Source organism: Dermacentor andersoni, chromosome 4 (genome assembly GCF_023375885.2).
Source record: "Dermacentor andersoni chromosome 4, qqDerAnde1_hic_scaffold, whole genome shotgun sequence".
Classification (NCBI taxonomy): Eukaryota; Metazoa; Arthropoda; class Arachnida; order Ixodida; family Ixodidae; genus Dermacentor; species Dermacentor andersoni.
This window is the reverse complement of record NC_092817.1, coordinates 149,673,299-149,686,038: the sequence shown is the minus strand read 5'-3', so window position 1 is coordinate 149,686,038 and position 12,740 is coordinate 149,673,299. Positions and strand designations below refer to the sequence as shown.

At 42.4% G+C, this 12,740-nt stretch overlaps 1 protein-coding gene across 2 annotated transcripts in view; it reads right to left on the bottom strand.

The window, feature by feature from the left end:
- LOC126537914 (snRNA-activating protein complex subunit 4-like) overlaps positions 1–12,740 on the bottom strand; it is an 87,082-nt gene that overhangs the window by 65,489 nt on the left and 8,853 nt on the right. For both annotated transcript variants that reach the window (XM_055074527.2, XM_050185019.3), the window contains exon 3: positions 2,437–2,671. In XM_055074527.2, coding sequence (XP_054930502.1) covers positions 2,437–2,671 — 235 coding nt within the window. The remainder of the gene's footprint in view (positions 1–2,436; positions 2,672–12,740) is intronic.

The following is a 12,740-nucleotide window of genomic DNA, read 5'->3' as shown; positions in this document are numbered from 1 at the left end:
ATTTTAATGAAGTTGCATTTGCAAGAAAAAGTTAAATTCTAGTGACTGTTGGAAGCGGAATTTTGATTTAATGCCTGTACTTTCTAAAAGCAATTGTCAAAAATTAGTAAGCTTGAAAAAATAGAAGCACTAAGTTGACAAATTCGTAGCTTTGCACCAAAAGCAGGTATCGCAGTTCTGTAAACTGCATCCGTTAGAGCATCGAAAGCAGACAAACTTTATATATCAATTTATACCTTCCGTAAATTTATTACCTTGTTTACAAGAGTTTTGCAAAAGTCCTACTCACTTATTAGTAGTCTAAATGAGAGGCCTATGTAATACATCAATTTTGTCCGCTTTAGATGTCCTATTAGACGCAGTTTATAGAGTGATATTTTAATTGCTGTGTTGCAGAGTTCTATACTTGATATTTTCATTTTCTGAAAATTTGGAATTTTCAACAAATTTTATTTAAACATTGATGGCCTAAATAAAAATGTAGCTGCCAGCAGTCACTAGATTTGAACATTTTAATCGAATAGCGATAAGGGCCCCGTGTCGCAGAAAATCTGATGTCGGCGGCCCGCATCCAAAGTCGGATGTCATTTCGGCAAAAAGAATTTCGAACCACACATCCCCAACTATGTAGGCCCTCCATGCGGCGCAAGGAAGTAAGTGAAGTAATTAAACATTTCAAGGTAAAATAAATACAAAAATCCTAAAGTACAACTTACATACAGTCCACAGACATGATAGCATCGGGTTGTAATTTGAATATAGAAGAAAACGTAATTCCGTTGTGCGAAAACTAAAAAATAACACAAACTTCTTTTCCAGCGTTTCTACGATTCATAAGCAGCCATGGCCTCCCAGATTTGCGCGCGCAAATCTCAAATGCCATAAAGCAGCGCACCCGGTTCCTGGCAACACCTCCAGATGGCGCTTGCCTCCGCCACATCGCGGCCTACGCAAGAAGCCACATTTCTATCTACCAGAAAGCTCGCCTTCATGCATAGCGTTCGCCGCCAGCGTTTCCCGGTGAACATTACGGTTACATACGCTGCAGTTGCCGGGAAGCGGGAGAAACAGTCGGGGATCTTTGAATGCTATTGCGTTCCACTCTTAAAGGCAAAGCTTAAGCATCCTCCAAATATTTCATTTAAATGCAGCAAACCTCATTGCAGTGGTTGCCGAGAAAACCGACTTCTCATTTCCTATGTATTTAGATAGGAGCCCCCAAGCCAAAGCTTTCTCTTAAAGGCCAACTGCAACAAAACTGCACTCTGGCTAAATCAGCGATAAATGAGCAGCATGTACTATTGAAGCAACCTTGGCAAAGCTGCAGGGCTGGTAACTGTCCCATTTTCTTATAAACATCCTAAAATTAGCAATTAAGCAGGCAGTGCATGCATCTTGTGGTTAATAGATACAATGCAAATCCAAGTGCGTCACCTCCAAGATTTTCAGTGCATTAGGAGCTTCATTCAACCTCACAGGTCATGTTGAAGAGCCTTGCTGGTTCCCAACATTTTCAATCATGTGTCATTTCTGGCAAGAGGTAATGTCAGTATGTTCTTCTTTTTCTCCGTTTCAGTATCAAAATAGTTTTTTTTTTTTGCAAGCTTTCTGCATCCACTCGTACTTCAAGCGCAAGATTTTGCATGGAAGCTGCTCTATATCTACGCTATTTTAAACTAGGCTTCTAATGCGATTCAAAATTTTGTAGCAGCTTCTGACTTGACTGCCAAGTTCTCTTTTCCCGACTGCCGCACAGCCCCTGCTGGGTATTTTTCGTGTGTTGGTTCAGTGGACATATTATGCTACATGGAAGTTGCATTTTTGTTGCCGTTTTATCCCATTTCAGTATTTGTAAACAGTTCAAAATGTTTTTCATCTCTCATAGTCCGGATAGATGGACATGCCGTGTTGGTCATGGCCATGACTATCCTTTCTACACTGATCAATACCGGTCATTTATTTCCCCTTTTTTTTTTTCTCCTGTTGGCTCAGCAGAGATTTCATGCTAAGTACATAAAATTTGGTTCTTCATTGATGGTTTCTTTTGACTCGTAATACTTCAAGTGTATTCATATATCTCCCTCTACTTTCTGTAGCGTGAACAGATCTGGCGCACTGGATCCCGGCCATGACAGAGGGACAGCATTGATACTATTGCTCCACTTGTCAGGAAATGGACCTGTGAAGCTTTCGTGTGTTTAGATGACCTCTCTATAGACTGCACAACAGGTAGGCAAGTTGTGTTTTGCACGAGTTGCTTCTGGAGAGGCATGGCGCATGCTGAAAATGCAGAACGAGTATACTCAGGAGTGGCGGGGACTGCACGAGGGTCGTTGGTCTATGGAGTGGCAGTCAAAGGGCTAATAAAAAAGCATGCGAGTTTATGTTCACCTGCTATGGCCAAGCACAGATTGCTGGCCAGAGTAGAGCACCTACCAGCATGTGACACTCCTTAGTGGTCCAAGGCAATGAAGGTGACAGATACGGGTCCATCTCCTTGTTGGCTCGCTTGGTGCGTTCGTCCTCATTCATAGGTGCCCGCATGCCGTTGACATCCCTGAAGTATGGGTGGTGAAACACCAGCGAGTTGTACCAGTTCTTGCGCACCCGTGGCCTTCGGCGCTGTTGCACACGCTCTGTCAGTTGCTTGGGAAGCTCCCTCCGAAGGAGCCTGCATTTCACACAAGAGAGCTCTGCTGGGCACCCGACAGTCCTGCACTACAAAACCGCCCACATTTCCTTGATGCCAAATTCAACGGCATTAAAAACCAGTCAACTATTGCCAGGGTTCCATTTGCCCTGTGGTGCCAAACAGGGTGCCAGTGACCTTTGCCTCGTACAAGCACACGTGCAATTGTGCAGCTTAACGAAGATCCAAAATACCGGTAAAAGGTCCCCATACCACTTTTTGACTAATACAAACAAACCTGCTTAGTCATTATACTACAATTGTTACACAGCACGTACTGCTGCGGAAGCCACACAAGTAGCATGGTCGTAGTCGTCTCACTTTACGTGTTTTGCAGTGCAGCAGTTTTTTAACTTGCAATGCTTTCTAAAGAAGAATAACTACTTGATATACTACAACTAGTGGACGTAAAGTTACATCAAATCATGCATTATTCGTGCACGTCTGTGCTTCCAGCATGTGACGTATGAAGTTTTGATTGCAAGTGGGGTGCTGTGGTGGCTGGTTGCAGAAATGTATCGCTTCACTCGTTTGATGGTGAAAATGTCCAATCTACGACGCCTTCTATGTAATAATCATCGTATTATTACGATATGATTCCGCGAGAGACGAGCCGCCGCGAGAACGACGAAGAAGTTGGTCGGTGCCCTCGGCACGAGCGAGTGTCAGCCTGGCTGCCTGGCTCCAGTGTAAATAGCGTGTAAATAGCATCTCTCGTCTGTGTCTTTCCACACGTAACAATATTTTACAACCAAAAAGTATGACACTTCATGTTACATTGAATTACATTACACATAACCATATCTTTCATATTTGAAGCACTGCTTTTTGTTTGAGCATGCGGGCAGTGAGAGAAGTGCCTTCTTGGCATTGCTGGCTGTGTCATGAAGTGGGGCATGACAATGCTGTTGTGAACATCTGAGCCAAATATTATTCCTATTATTCTATTATTCCTGCAACCATATCACTCCTATAATTCCTTGAACAGGGACCTTCCAATCTTGTTCCAAAGACTGCCTGCACTTCCTTACCATATCCTGCAACATAATAGTACGAGCCTTCATGTTACATTGAATTACATGACGCATATCTGTATCTTTCTTTTATATTTTAAACCCTGCTTTTTGTCAAGGATACGAACAGTGAGAGAAGTGCCTTCTTGGCATTGCTGGCTGTGTGATGAAGTGGGGCATGGACAATGGTGTTGTTAACACCCAAGCCAAATATTGCTCCTATTATCATATTATTCCTGTTACCATATCACACCTATTATTCTTTGAATAAGGATCTTCCAGTTTTGTTGAAAAGACTGCCTGCACTTCCTTACCACTTTTCATGTGCAGTGGAACATCGCGAGAATGAATCTGTACCTGACAAAAGAAAAAAACCTTCATTACATCCTACACATGTTAACCTGATAGCATTAAGGGCCCCATGCAGCTGAAAATCTGGTGTGCGAGTCTGCTGACAGCCGTGTTGTCCATCAGAAAAAAAAAATCATCTCGAACCCCAACCATGCAAACCCTCCGCGTGGCTCATAGGTGTTACTCAACTAATTGAATTTCTCAAAGCAAAATGCGTCAGAAAATTTGTAAAGTCCGACTTACTCAGAGCTTGAATGATAGCATAAGACTGCAATCCGAATATACGAGGAAATAATTTGTATATACAAGAAAACATAATTCTGTTATGTGGAAACTAACACACAAACCCTTTTATCCTTGCTTATGAGCCATTGATGAGTCACTGCTTGTAGCCTCTTCCTTAACAGGGTGTACGCCATTGCTCTGCCCTGCACTGCTACAGGTATTGGCCCACCATTGCTTTCTATCTGGCCCCGTGTCGCAGAATATCCAGTGCCGGTGTCATCATTGCAGCCCGATAACGCTACTGAGTTCCACTCTTAAAGGGCCCCTCATCAGGCCACACAGCAAACTACGGTTATATGCTGGAAGTTATGTATCTTCTAGGGAGTGTTCTGCCACAAAAATGTTTCAAGTTGGCTCATTAATAGCCGAGATAGAAATATTTAAGTACTGCGAACTCATGATTTCAGGAGGCGAGCTCCACTGCCAAGAGAGACACTCTCTCCACTTGCCCCGTCTAGCCTCCACAAGCGAAATTCATACCCTGCGTTCTTCCATACCGGATATCGGGGATCGCATAATGCACACGTCACACTCCCACCTTCATTTTGTTTTTCTCTTTTTTTTTCAGCGTGGCACACTTCCGCCGACGGCGTTGCGGGTGAGCGGTTGCGACTGTCTCGTTTCGTGCAGCACACGAGTTTGTGCACTGCGCACGAGGACACCTGACTAGCAGTACAAGTCTGTGCTATATAAATATTGAGGTAGACACAAGCGGATCACAGAGCATGATCCCGTCCTGGAACATGGTAGAAAATGAAATGGCGGTGTCTGCACGCGCAACTGCACGACGCGGGAACAAGCAGACGAAACAGAAGTACATCTCTCTTGCTGCAGTGCAAAGTAAAACAAAAACAAGCAGACATTCTGTTTGGGTATTTTATTATTTCTCTAAGCTTTAATTCGCCTATTCTAGCAATGTGTTACACAGATAACAGATGTTGCCTTGAATAATTCTTGAATTCACGTGTCAGCACGAGCAACGTCGCAGTGCAAACACGTGTACATAGGCGCGCTAGCACATGTACGTCATCCTCCAGCTTGGAGCACGGCGGCTGCGTGGAGAAGGGAAAACTGCACTTGGTTTGAAATTTCCTAAATTTCTGCGGCACGTAGCGATGTAATACTTTGGAGACACGATCATCATCACGCAATGCAGGCTCTGCGCTTGTCAGCTCAACATGGCCAGACCTGGTCAGGGGCTCTTTAAAGGGGCCCTGAACCACCCCTCGGGCTTGCTGAAATAACATAGTCTGCGGGTAGCATCTCAGCCAAGTTTTGCTGTCGTATGTGGTGCGTGGAGCCCGCAAGCGGATCGCACTAGATGCACTATTTCGTCATCGGACGAACTATTTCGTTATTCCTTTGCACGGCTACTATTGGCCGATAGATGACATCAAGCTGCGGTCGGCTACACATGGCTACACACAGGCAGCTGTGGGCTACATGGCATAGATACTGTGGCCACTGCGGGGTGCCGCCACGAGTCCACTGGCTAAGCGCACTGCGGCTCGCTGAAAACAACCGCGTTTGGCTTATGTTTAGCACGTCGTAGACACCAAAGGCAGAAGTCGTGGCATCTACGTTAACATCCAAAATGAAATTTGAACTGCGTGCCACGGTGACATTTAGAAGGCGGAGCATTGTGGGCACGCTCAACCGCACAGTAGCCTTCGCAGTGCAAGGCATTGAAGAAGGAACGGGAGCACAATGGAGGCTGTGTTTGATTGCCAACAGCTCTGCTTCTGCTGAACGCACGAAGTACGTTTTGCGGCAAAGTGTTTCTGAAATAGCCTATTTTTCCTACAAATGCCTTTCTCTACTTCGACAAAAAGTGCTTCAGGGCCCCTCTAAAGGCGAAAGTCAAGCGTCCTCAAAGTTTTTATGTATATATTCGTTGCATGCTGATATCACAGAAAACATTTTAGGTTTACTTAGTCATATTCAATAGTTCATCATATCGAGGTTCACCTATACGTACCCCTGCTCATTTACAAATGCAATGGCTATAAACCTGATTATTTGGACATGACAAATTGGCAGCTTGTCCGGCAGAAGCAAAATAACAGAGAAACGTCATCACATTATGACAGCGGCACTCATCTGATGACACAGAATGATACCACTGCACCAGTACTACAGTGAACTAGAATACTTGGGCAGTGCGCTGACTGATGCAACCTGTGCTTTATCACGTACTTCGCACAAAGTGCTGCTTGTAGCAGCGGCGTTGTCACTAACTGATGAACACATACAGAAAATCGTAGCTCTATGCACGGCTTGTGCCTCAACGCATGTCACTGGGATGCCCTTTCAATAGTTACTGACTGCAGCACCACCACTACTGACGACCCAACACGCGCCGGGCCAACAAGGCTTCTAGTACACTCTGCCAATACTATGGCCACCAATATCAGGCAGCAAGGTTACAGGATCATGCATCAAGTGCACCTAAGTGAAACGTTTCACAGTTCAGTTGTGTTCCAGAACAGAAAATACAGTTGTTTGAACGGGTTATAGACAGTTCAATTAATTTCGAACTATTTTTGTCCATCGCACTTCTGACACAAGTCGTGATGACATATTAAAAAAGAAACATTCTTGTTTATTCGTGCAAAATGATAACATTATTTTGCCCTTAATATCTAAATTTTTATCTCCAATGTTAGAACATTTGTTTATAATGGCGATAGCTGCTGAGGGGTGCTACAGTGTCAGAAACAGCACAAGCAAGAGAGCACTGATTGGCGGTCAACTGCAACATGGGCGAGCATTTGGCAGACTACTGCAAGCGCTGTGGTGGTGCGCCGCTCCTGGACAAAATGAACTTTCCAAGGAAAGCAAGAAACTGCACTGAAAGGGAGATAATCAAGGCTTTCTTCACAGAAGGCGCAGAAAATAAGTGCATTAGCATGCCATCATCATCACCGCCACCACCATCATCATCATCATCAGCCTATTTTATGTCCACTGCAGGAGGAAAGCCTCTCCCTGTGATCTTCAGTTACCCCGTCCTGCGCCAAACGATTCCAACTAGCGCCTGCAAATTTCCTAATTTCATTGCCCCACCTAGTCTTCTGCTATCCTCGACTGCGCTTCCCTTCTCCTGGTACCCATTATGTAACCCTAATGGTTGAACGGTTATATAACCTGTGCATTACGTAACCTGCCCAGGTCCATTTTTTTCTCTTAAAGTCAATTAGAATATCGGCTATACCCGTTTGCTCTCTGATCCAAACCGCTCTCTTTCACCCTCTTTCACATCATCACTAGCATTAAGTTACACAGAAATGTCATCCAGGAGTAATAGTTTGTAATCGCCACTAAGGTTAGAATGTGCAGCTGCCTCATTAGGTTGGTTACTCGAATTAAGCCTGTAATGCATGCGTGCTCATATGTCCAGTGCTCACGGAATAAAATGTGGCAGGGAACATTTAGTAGAGCTCTGCATATGTACAAAGTACTTGAGAGTACCACATCAAGTCGCTTTGAATCTGGTCACTAACGGTGACACGGACACCAATTTAAATGTATGCGCCAACATAATATCCATGTGATACGAACTGCAGTGGGTGGAAAAGAAATTGTGCGCATTACCTTGCCCTAAATTGATGCGCTTCATTCCGTGAGCACTGTACCTGCCATGTCAATTCAGTACAGATCACCGGCCTACGAGCAATGTTAGCTCATATCACTCCTGTTAGTTTGTTTCTACTGTGATTACATTGCACTTATGTTTCATGTATAAAATTGCATGGTTTCTGGTGAACAAACAGTAGGAAGTTAGCGCTCCTATATGTAATTTGTTTTTAAGTTGTGAACCAACTAGCTCAGCAACAAGTTTTGTTGAACAGCCCAAGTTCTTTTATAATCACGGCCTAAGTCACTGTTTTCTCCGATGTTCCATTGAAAGCACAAAGCCACAGTCTGGTTCATTACAATGGCCCCAGTGCCTGTAGCAGCTGTGCATGAAGTCAATTTTATTTTTAATTGCAACATGTGTTTTAACTCTCTTTTGCCGATGCACAGATTCAGTATTTTCAGGCTTGTTGCATAAGAGGAGAATGAAAATTTCACAGCAAACTGCTGCTGTCAAACAACTGCTTAACAAAAATTCCGCAAATCAACACTTCAATTACTACTCTATAGTACAACTTTTGCATTTTGAAGCCAGTGATTCTATACGGAAACTCGGTTTTGTAACACATTACTGGATTTGAGTTGTTCCACTGGAGATGTCGATGCTGCGATTGCCATGAGGTTATTAGTAGAGTTCTACGACCAGGCCTTGCCACGTTTACTGTAAGGGGAGCAAGCCAGAAACAAATCTTTGCTGTTAAACTGCACTATTAGAACTGTTACCTTTATTCTTTATATTTTTATATGATGCGTGAGTGAACCTGCGGTTCATATCAATGATAAAGAACTTCAATTTCTAAATTTATCTTGTTAATCCAAGTGTTGTTGCCTTTGTCTGGAAGGGGTGTGAATTGGCTTTTGTGTACGTGTGTATCTTTTGACTACAAACCTTGTTATTGTTCATGGGTGTATACGCATGCGTGGCGGGGATTTGTGGAATTTATTCACAATAAACTTCATTTGTAAGTCCAGCGTTGTCCTGTCCATTTCTACTTCTTGTGCTCGCGTCCATACTTGCTGGAAACCGTTATATGTTCACCAAGTACCTGAAAATTGCTCAACTCCCCAAGCTGAAAGCACGGCTGGGCAGTAAAGAAGGTATATATATATATCTCATACCTGTGTCACACGGGCACATTTGGAAGGCCTTCCAGTCGACGGCCTTCGAAACGCCATAACTCTATCGACTCAAAGGAGTTGTCACGCTGCTACACGGCACTTTTGAAAGGCCATTGAGTGGTTCCGGCGTTTCTCGCCAAATTGTGTGGTGCTGCGGATCTTTATTTTCGTTTTCATGATAAAGAACTTCAATTTCTAAATTTATCTTGTTAATCCAAGTGTTGTTGCCTTTGTCTGGAAGGGGTGTGAATTGGCTTTTGTGTACGTGTGTATCTTTTGACTACAAACCTTGTTATTGTTCATGGGTGTATACGCATGCGTGGCGGGGATTTGTGGAATTTATTCACAATAAACTTCATTTGTAAGTCCAGCGTTGTCCTGTCCATTTCTACTTCTTGTGCTCGCGTCCATACTTGCTGGAAACCGTTATATGTTCACCAAGTACCTGAAAATTGCTCAACTCCCCAAGCTGAAAGCACGGCTGGGCAGTAAAGAAGGTATATATATATCTCATACCTGTGTCACACGGGCACATTTGGAAGGCCTTCCAGTCGACGGCCTTCGAAACGCCATAACTCTATCGACTCAAAGGAGTTGTCACGCTGCTACACGGCACTTTTGAAAGGCCATTGAGTGGTTCCGGCGTTTCTCGCCAAATTGTGTGGTGCTGCGGATCTTTATTTTCGTTTTCATGTCGCGAAAGGTTAAACAACATTAAAACCACTTAAAAGCACTATAATTTCTTTTTGTTTGTTTATACATTAAAAAGATTGTTTATACATTGCCATACATATATGTTTAGTTTTTAAGTTGTTGAGTGGCGAAACTGTGGCAACGTTTGCGTCGCTGCACGTCGCTGTTGTCGAGAGTATGTGCAGTTCGCAAACACCAAGTGGCAAAAATACTTTATTGAATAATTAATAACACTCGTATTTAGTATTTTTAGAGCATTTTGGTTTGATTTGTAATTTCTTACCGTGAGTACATGCACACTGTGAACGAGAGGGCATGTTCGCGCTGTTTCCGTTTCCGTTGCTCAAAGGCCATCGAGATTTCGATAGAGTTGTAAGGTGCTCCGTTGACTCGATAGACTATTGACTCAGCAGACTTCAAAACCGCCCGTGTAGCAGCTCGAACTTGACCTTTGAGTCAACTGACTATCAGTTGGAAGGCCTTCCAAACGCCCGTGTGAGACAGGTATTAGATAATATCTTAACATACTCTGGGCATCTTGCATCTGATGATATTTTTGGAAAAATGTGTATCAGTATCTAAATTTTCTATACATCATACAAAGTATCGTGTATCTTGAGAAACAAGATACACATTGGCAAAATCCACGCAGACACTCAGGGTCAACCAGGGCTAGAAACTGATGAAGTTTCAAGTTTATTCTAAGACACTTATGTTACCAAATTTTTTAATAAACAAATAAAATTAGTAAAAGCTAATTCTGTGCAGAAACAGTAATAATAATTAGAATTAGCTTTTAATAATTCATTATTAATTATAGCAATTAGATGTACTGTTGCAACTGCACAAAAGAAGTCAAGCTGCAGTGCTGATCGCATCCTCATCTGCTAAAAACATTTTGTTTTGAAACAAATTCGAGAAATGTGTGCTGAACATGGGTCATGAAATGAACTGCTGTTTAAGCTGAGTTTTATAGTTAACACTTTTCAGAGAGTGGAACATAAAATTCAGAACAGCAATACATATTGCTGCAGGTTTCAAATACTTTGATTGCTCCTTACAAGTGCTGACCCAGTGACTGCTAAATACCAGCACAGAGGCTCAATAATGAAATTTGAAGAACAAAAGCTGGTGCTTATCAAGAGAGCAATGTTTTAAGACTAATTTCGCTCGCCGTGGTCATCCGGTTGCCGCTGTCCATCTTCTCACCGGCGTGTTCTTTGGAGTCAAATGAATTCAAAGACACTATTTGCCACATTTCATGGCAAGTGCACGAAATTTGGATAACATGAGTCAGAAAAACATCACTACCTGCACAATTAGCAAACGGCATAAGAAGGCATACAAAATAAAGAGAAATCAACTTTCGCTCTATTCTCTGTGGATTAAGTCTATGATTCCAGCCAACCCTCGCCATTTTTCTACCACCAGGCTCACTTCTCTTTAGGGGTGTGCAAATATTCTGAACTTCCGAATAACGAATCGAATAGTCAATGCTCGTAAATACGAATATTTTTGGAATAGCTTTTGAATATTTTATAAAATGTCAACTGGGTGCAATCAAACATAAAATTGGAGCAAAAGTATGACAATTTTGATCACTATGAGCACAAGATAAGCATAAAACTAGAAAAGTCACGTAGTTCAACAGGCTACGCTACAGGGATCATACGCACTCTCCGATAAGTCCTGTATATGCGAACTGTTGAATTGTTCCTAATGCTAGGAGATCTCTGCATTCTGATAAACGTTTGATAATGCGCAACGTAATGAAAAAAAAAAGTGCTAAGCTGATGAATCTCATACTAGGACGTGAATAATGTTTTACATCAATTGTCAAAATAGCTGCTCATTATTCGATTCGTATTTGACTGTCTCAGAAATTGCTATTTGCACGCCCCTATTTCTTTTCTTGTACAGTTATTAAACTTCAAGGCCTTTGAAACAGCAACTACATCCTTATTTACGTATCTAAATATACTTTAACATGAGAAAAGAACATGCTGAAAATACTGTGCATTATTTTCGGAGTAAACTGATGAACAGTCGTCATCAACAGATTTTCGTCAACACCGCATACAGACCCTTAAATAAGTTCGAAGAGTATACCGTTCGCTGGGCAGTGTATTGTTAGCTTTTGAATCATCATAAAGCTTCTCTCCTTTGATTTTAGACTTTGGAGTTCAATGCAGTTCCATGACAGGCTTCCTCTCCTTCACGGCTATCCAGTATGCAATTTGTATTTAACACATATCCTTTCCTCTGCCGCTGCCCACACACCTGTGAACATAATACTTACAGGTTAGCTTTGTGGCACATTTGCACGTTTTCTCCACAGACAGCAAACCAGGATAGCAATTAGGAGAAACTCATTGCAGTTCATGACATAGAAGGAGCACAAGGCAATGGAGTGCAAAGCTTTTTTTTTATGTACCCTATTTCTTTATTTAGAACATACTGCAGGCCTTGTAGGGGCCCTTGCAGGAGGGGCAGAACTACAGAAAAAGCAAACAAGAAAATGCATACGCACATGACAAGCAAAACAAAAATAACAGGGAATAAATGCAATGGAATGATTGTAGGAAAATAAATAATTTCAAAAACACTGTACCGAAACAAGATAAAAAAAAAAAAACATTTTTCAACTGCCGTATGTTCAGCTGTCGACACGTTCAATGCTTTCAGTGTTAATAAGAATCGATATGGGCAAGTTATTCCATTCGGTTATTGTGTGAGGAAACAAAGGGTATTTAAAGGTGTCGGTCTTGGCACAATACGGGGTTAATGATTTGGTGTGCAGGTGCTTTATCAATCGCCCTGTTAGCGGTTGCATGTATTGCTGCGAATTAAGAGATAGCCGACTATTCCGAAGCAGATGGAGGAACTTAATCCTTTGAATTTTCCTTCGCAGTTTAAGTGTTTGTATGTTATTCATTTTCATGAATTTAGTGGGA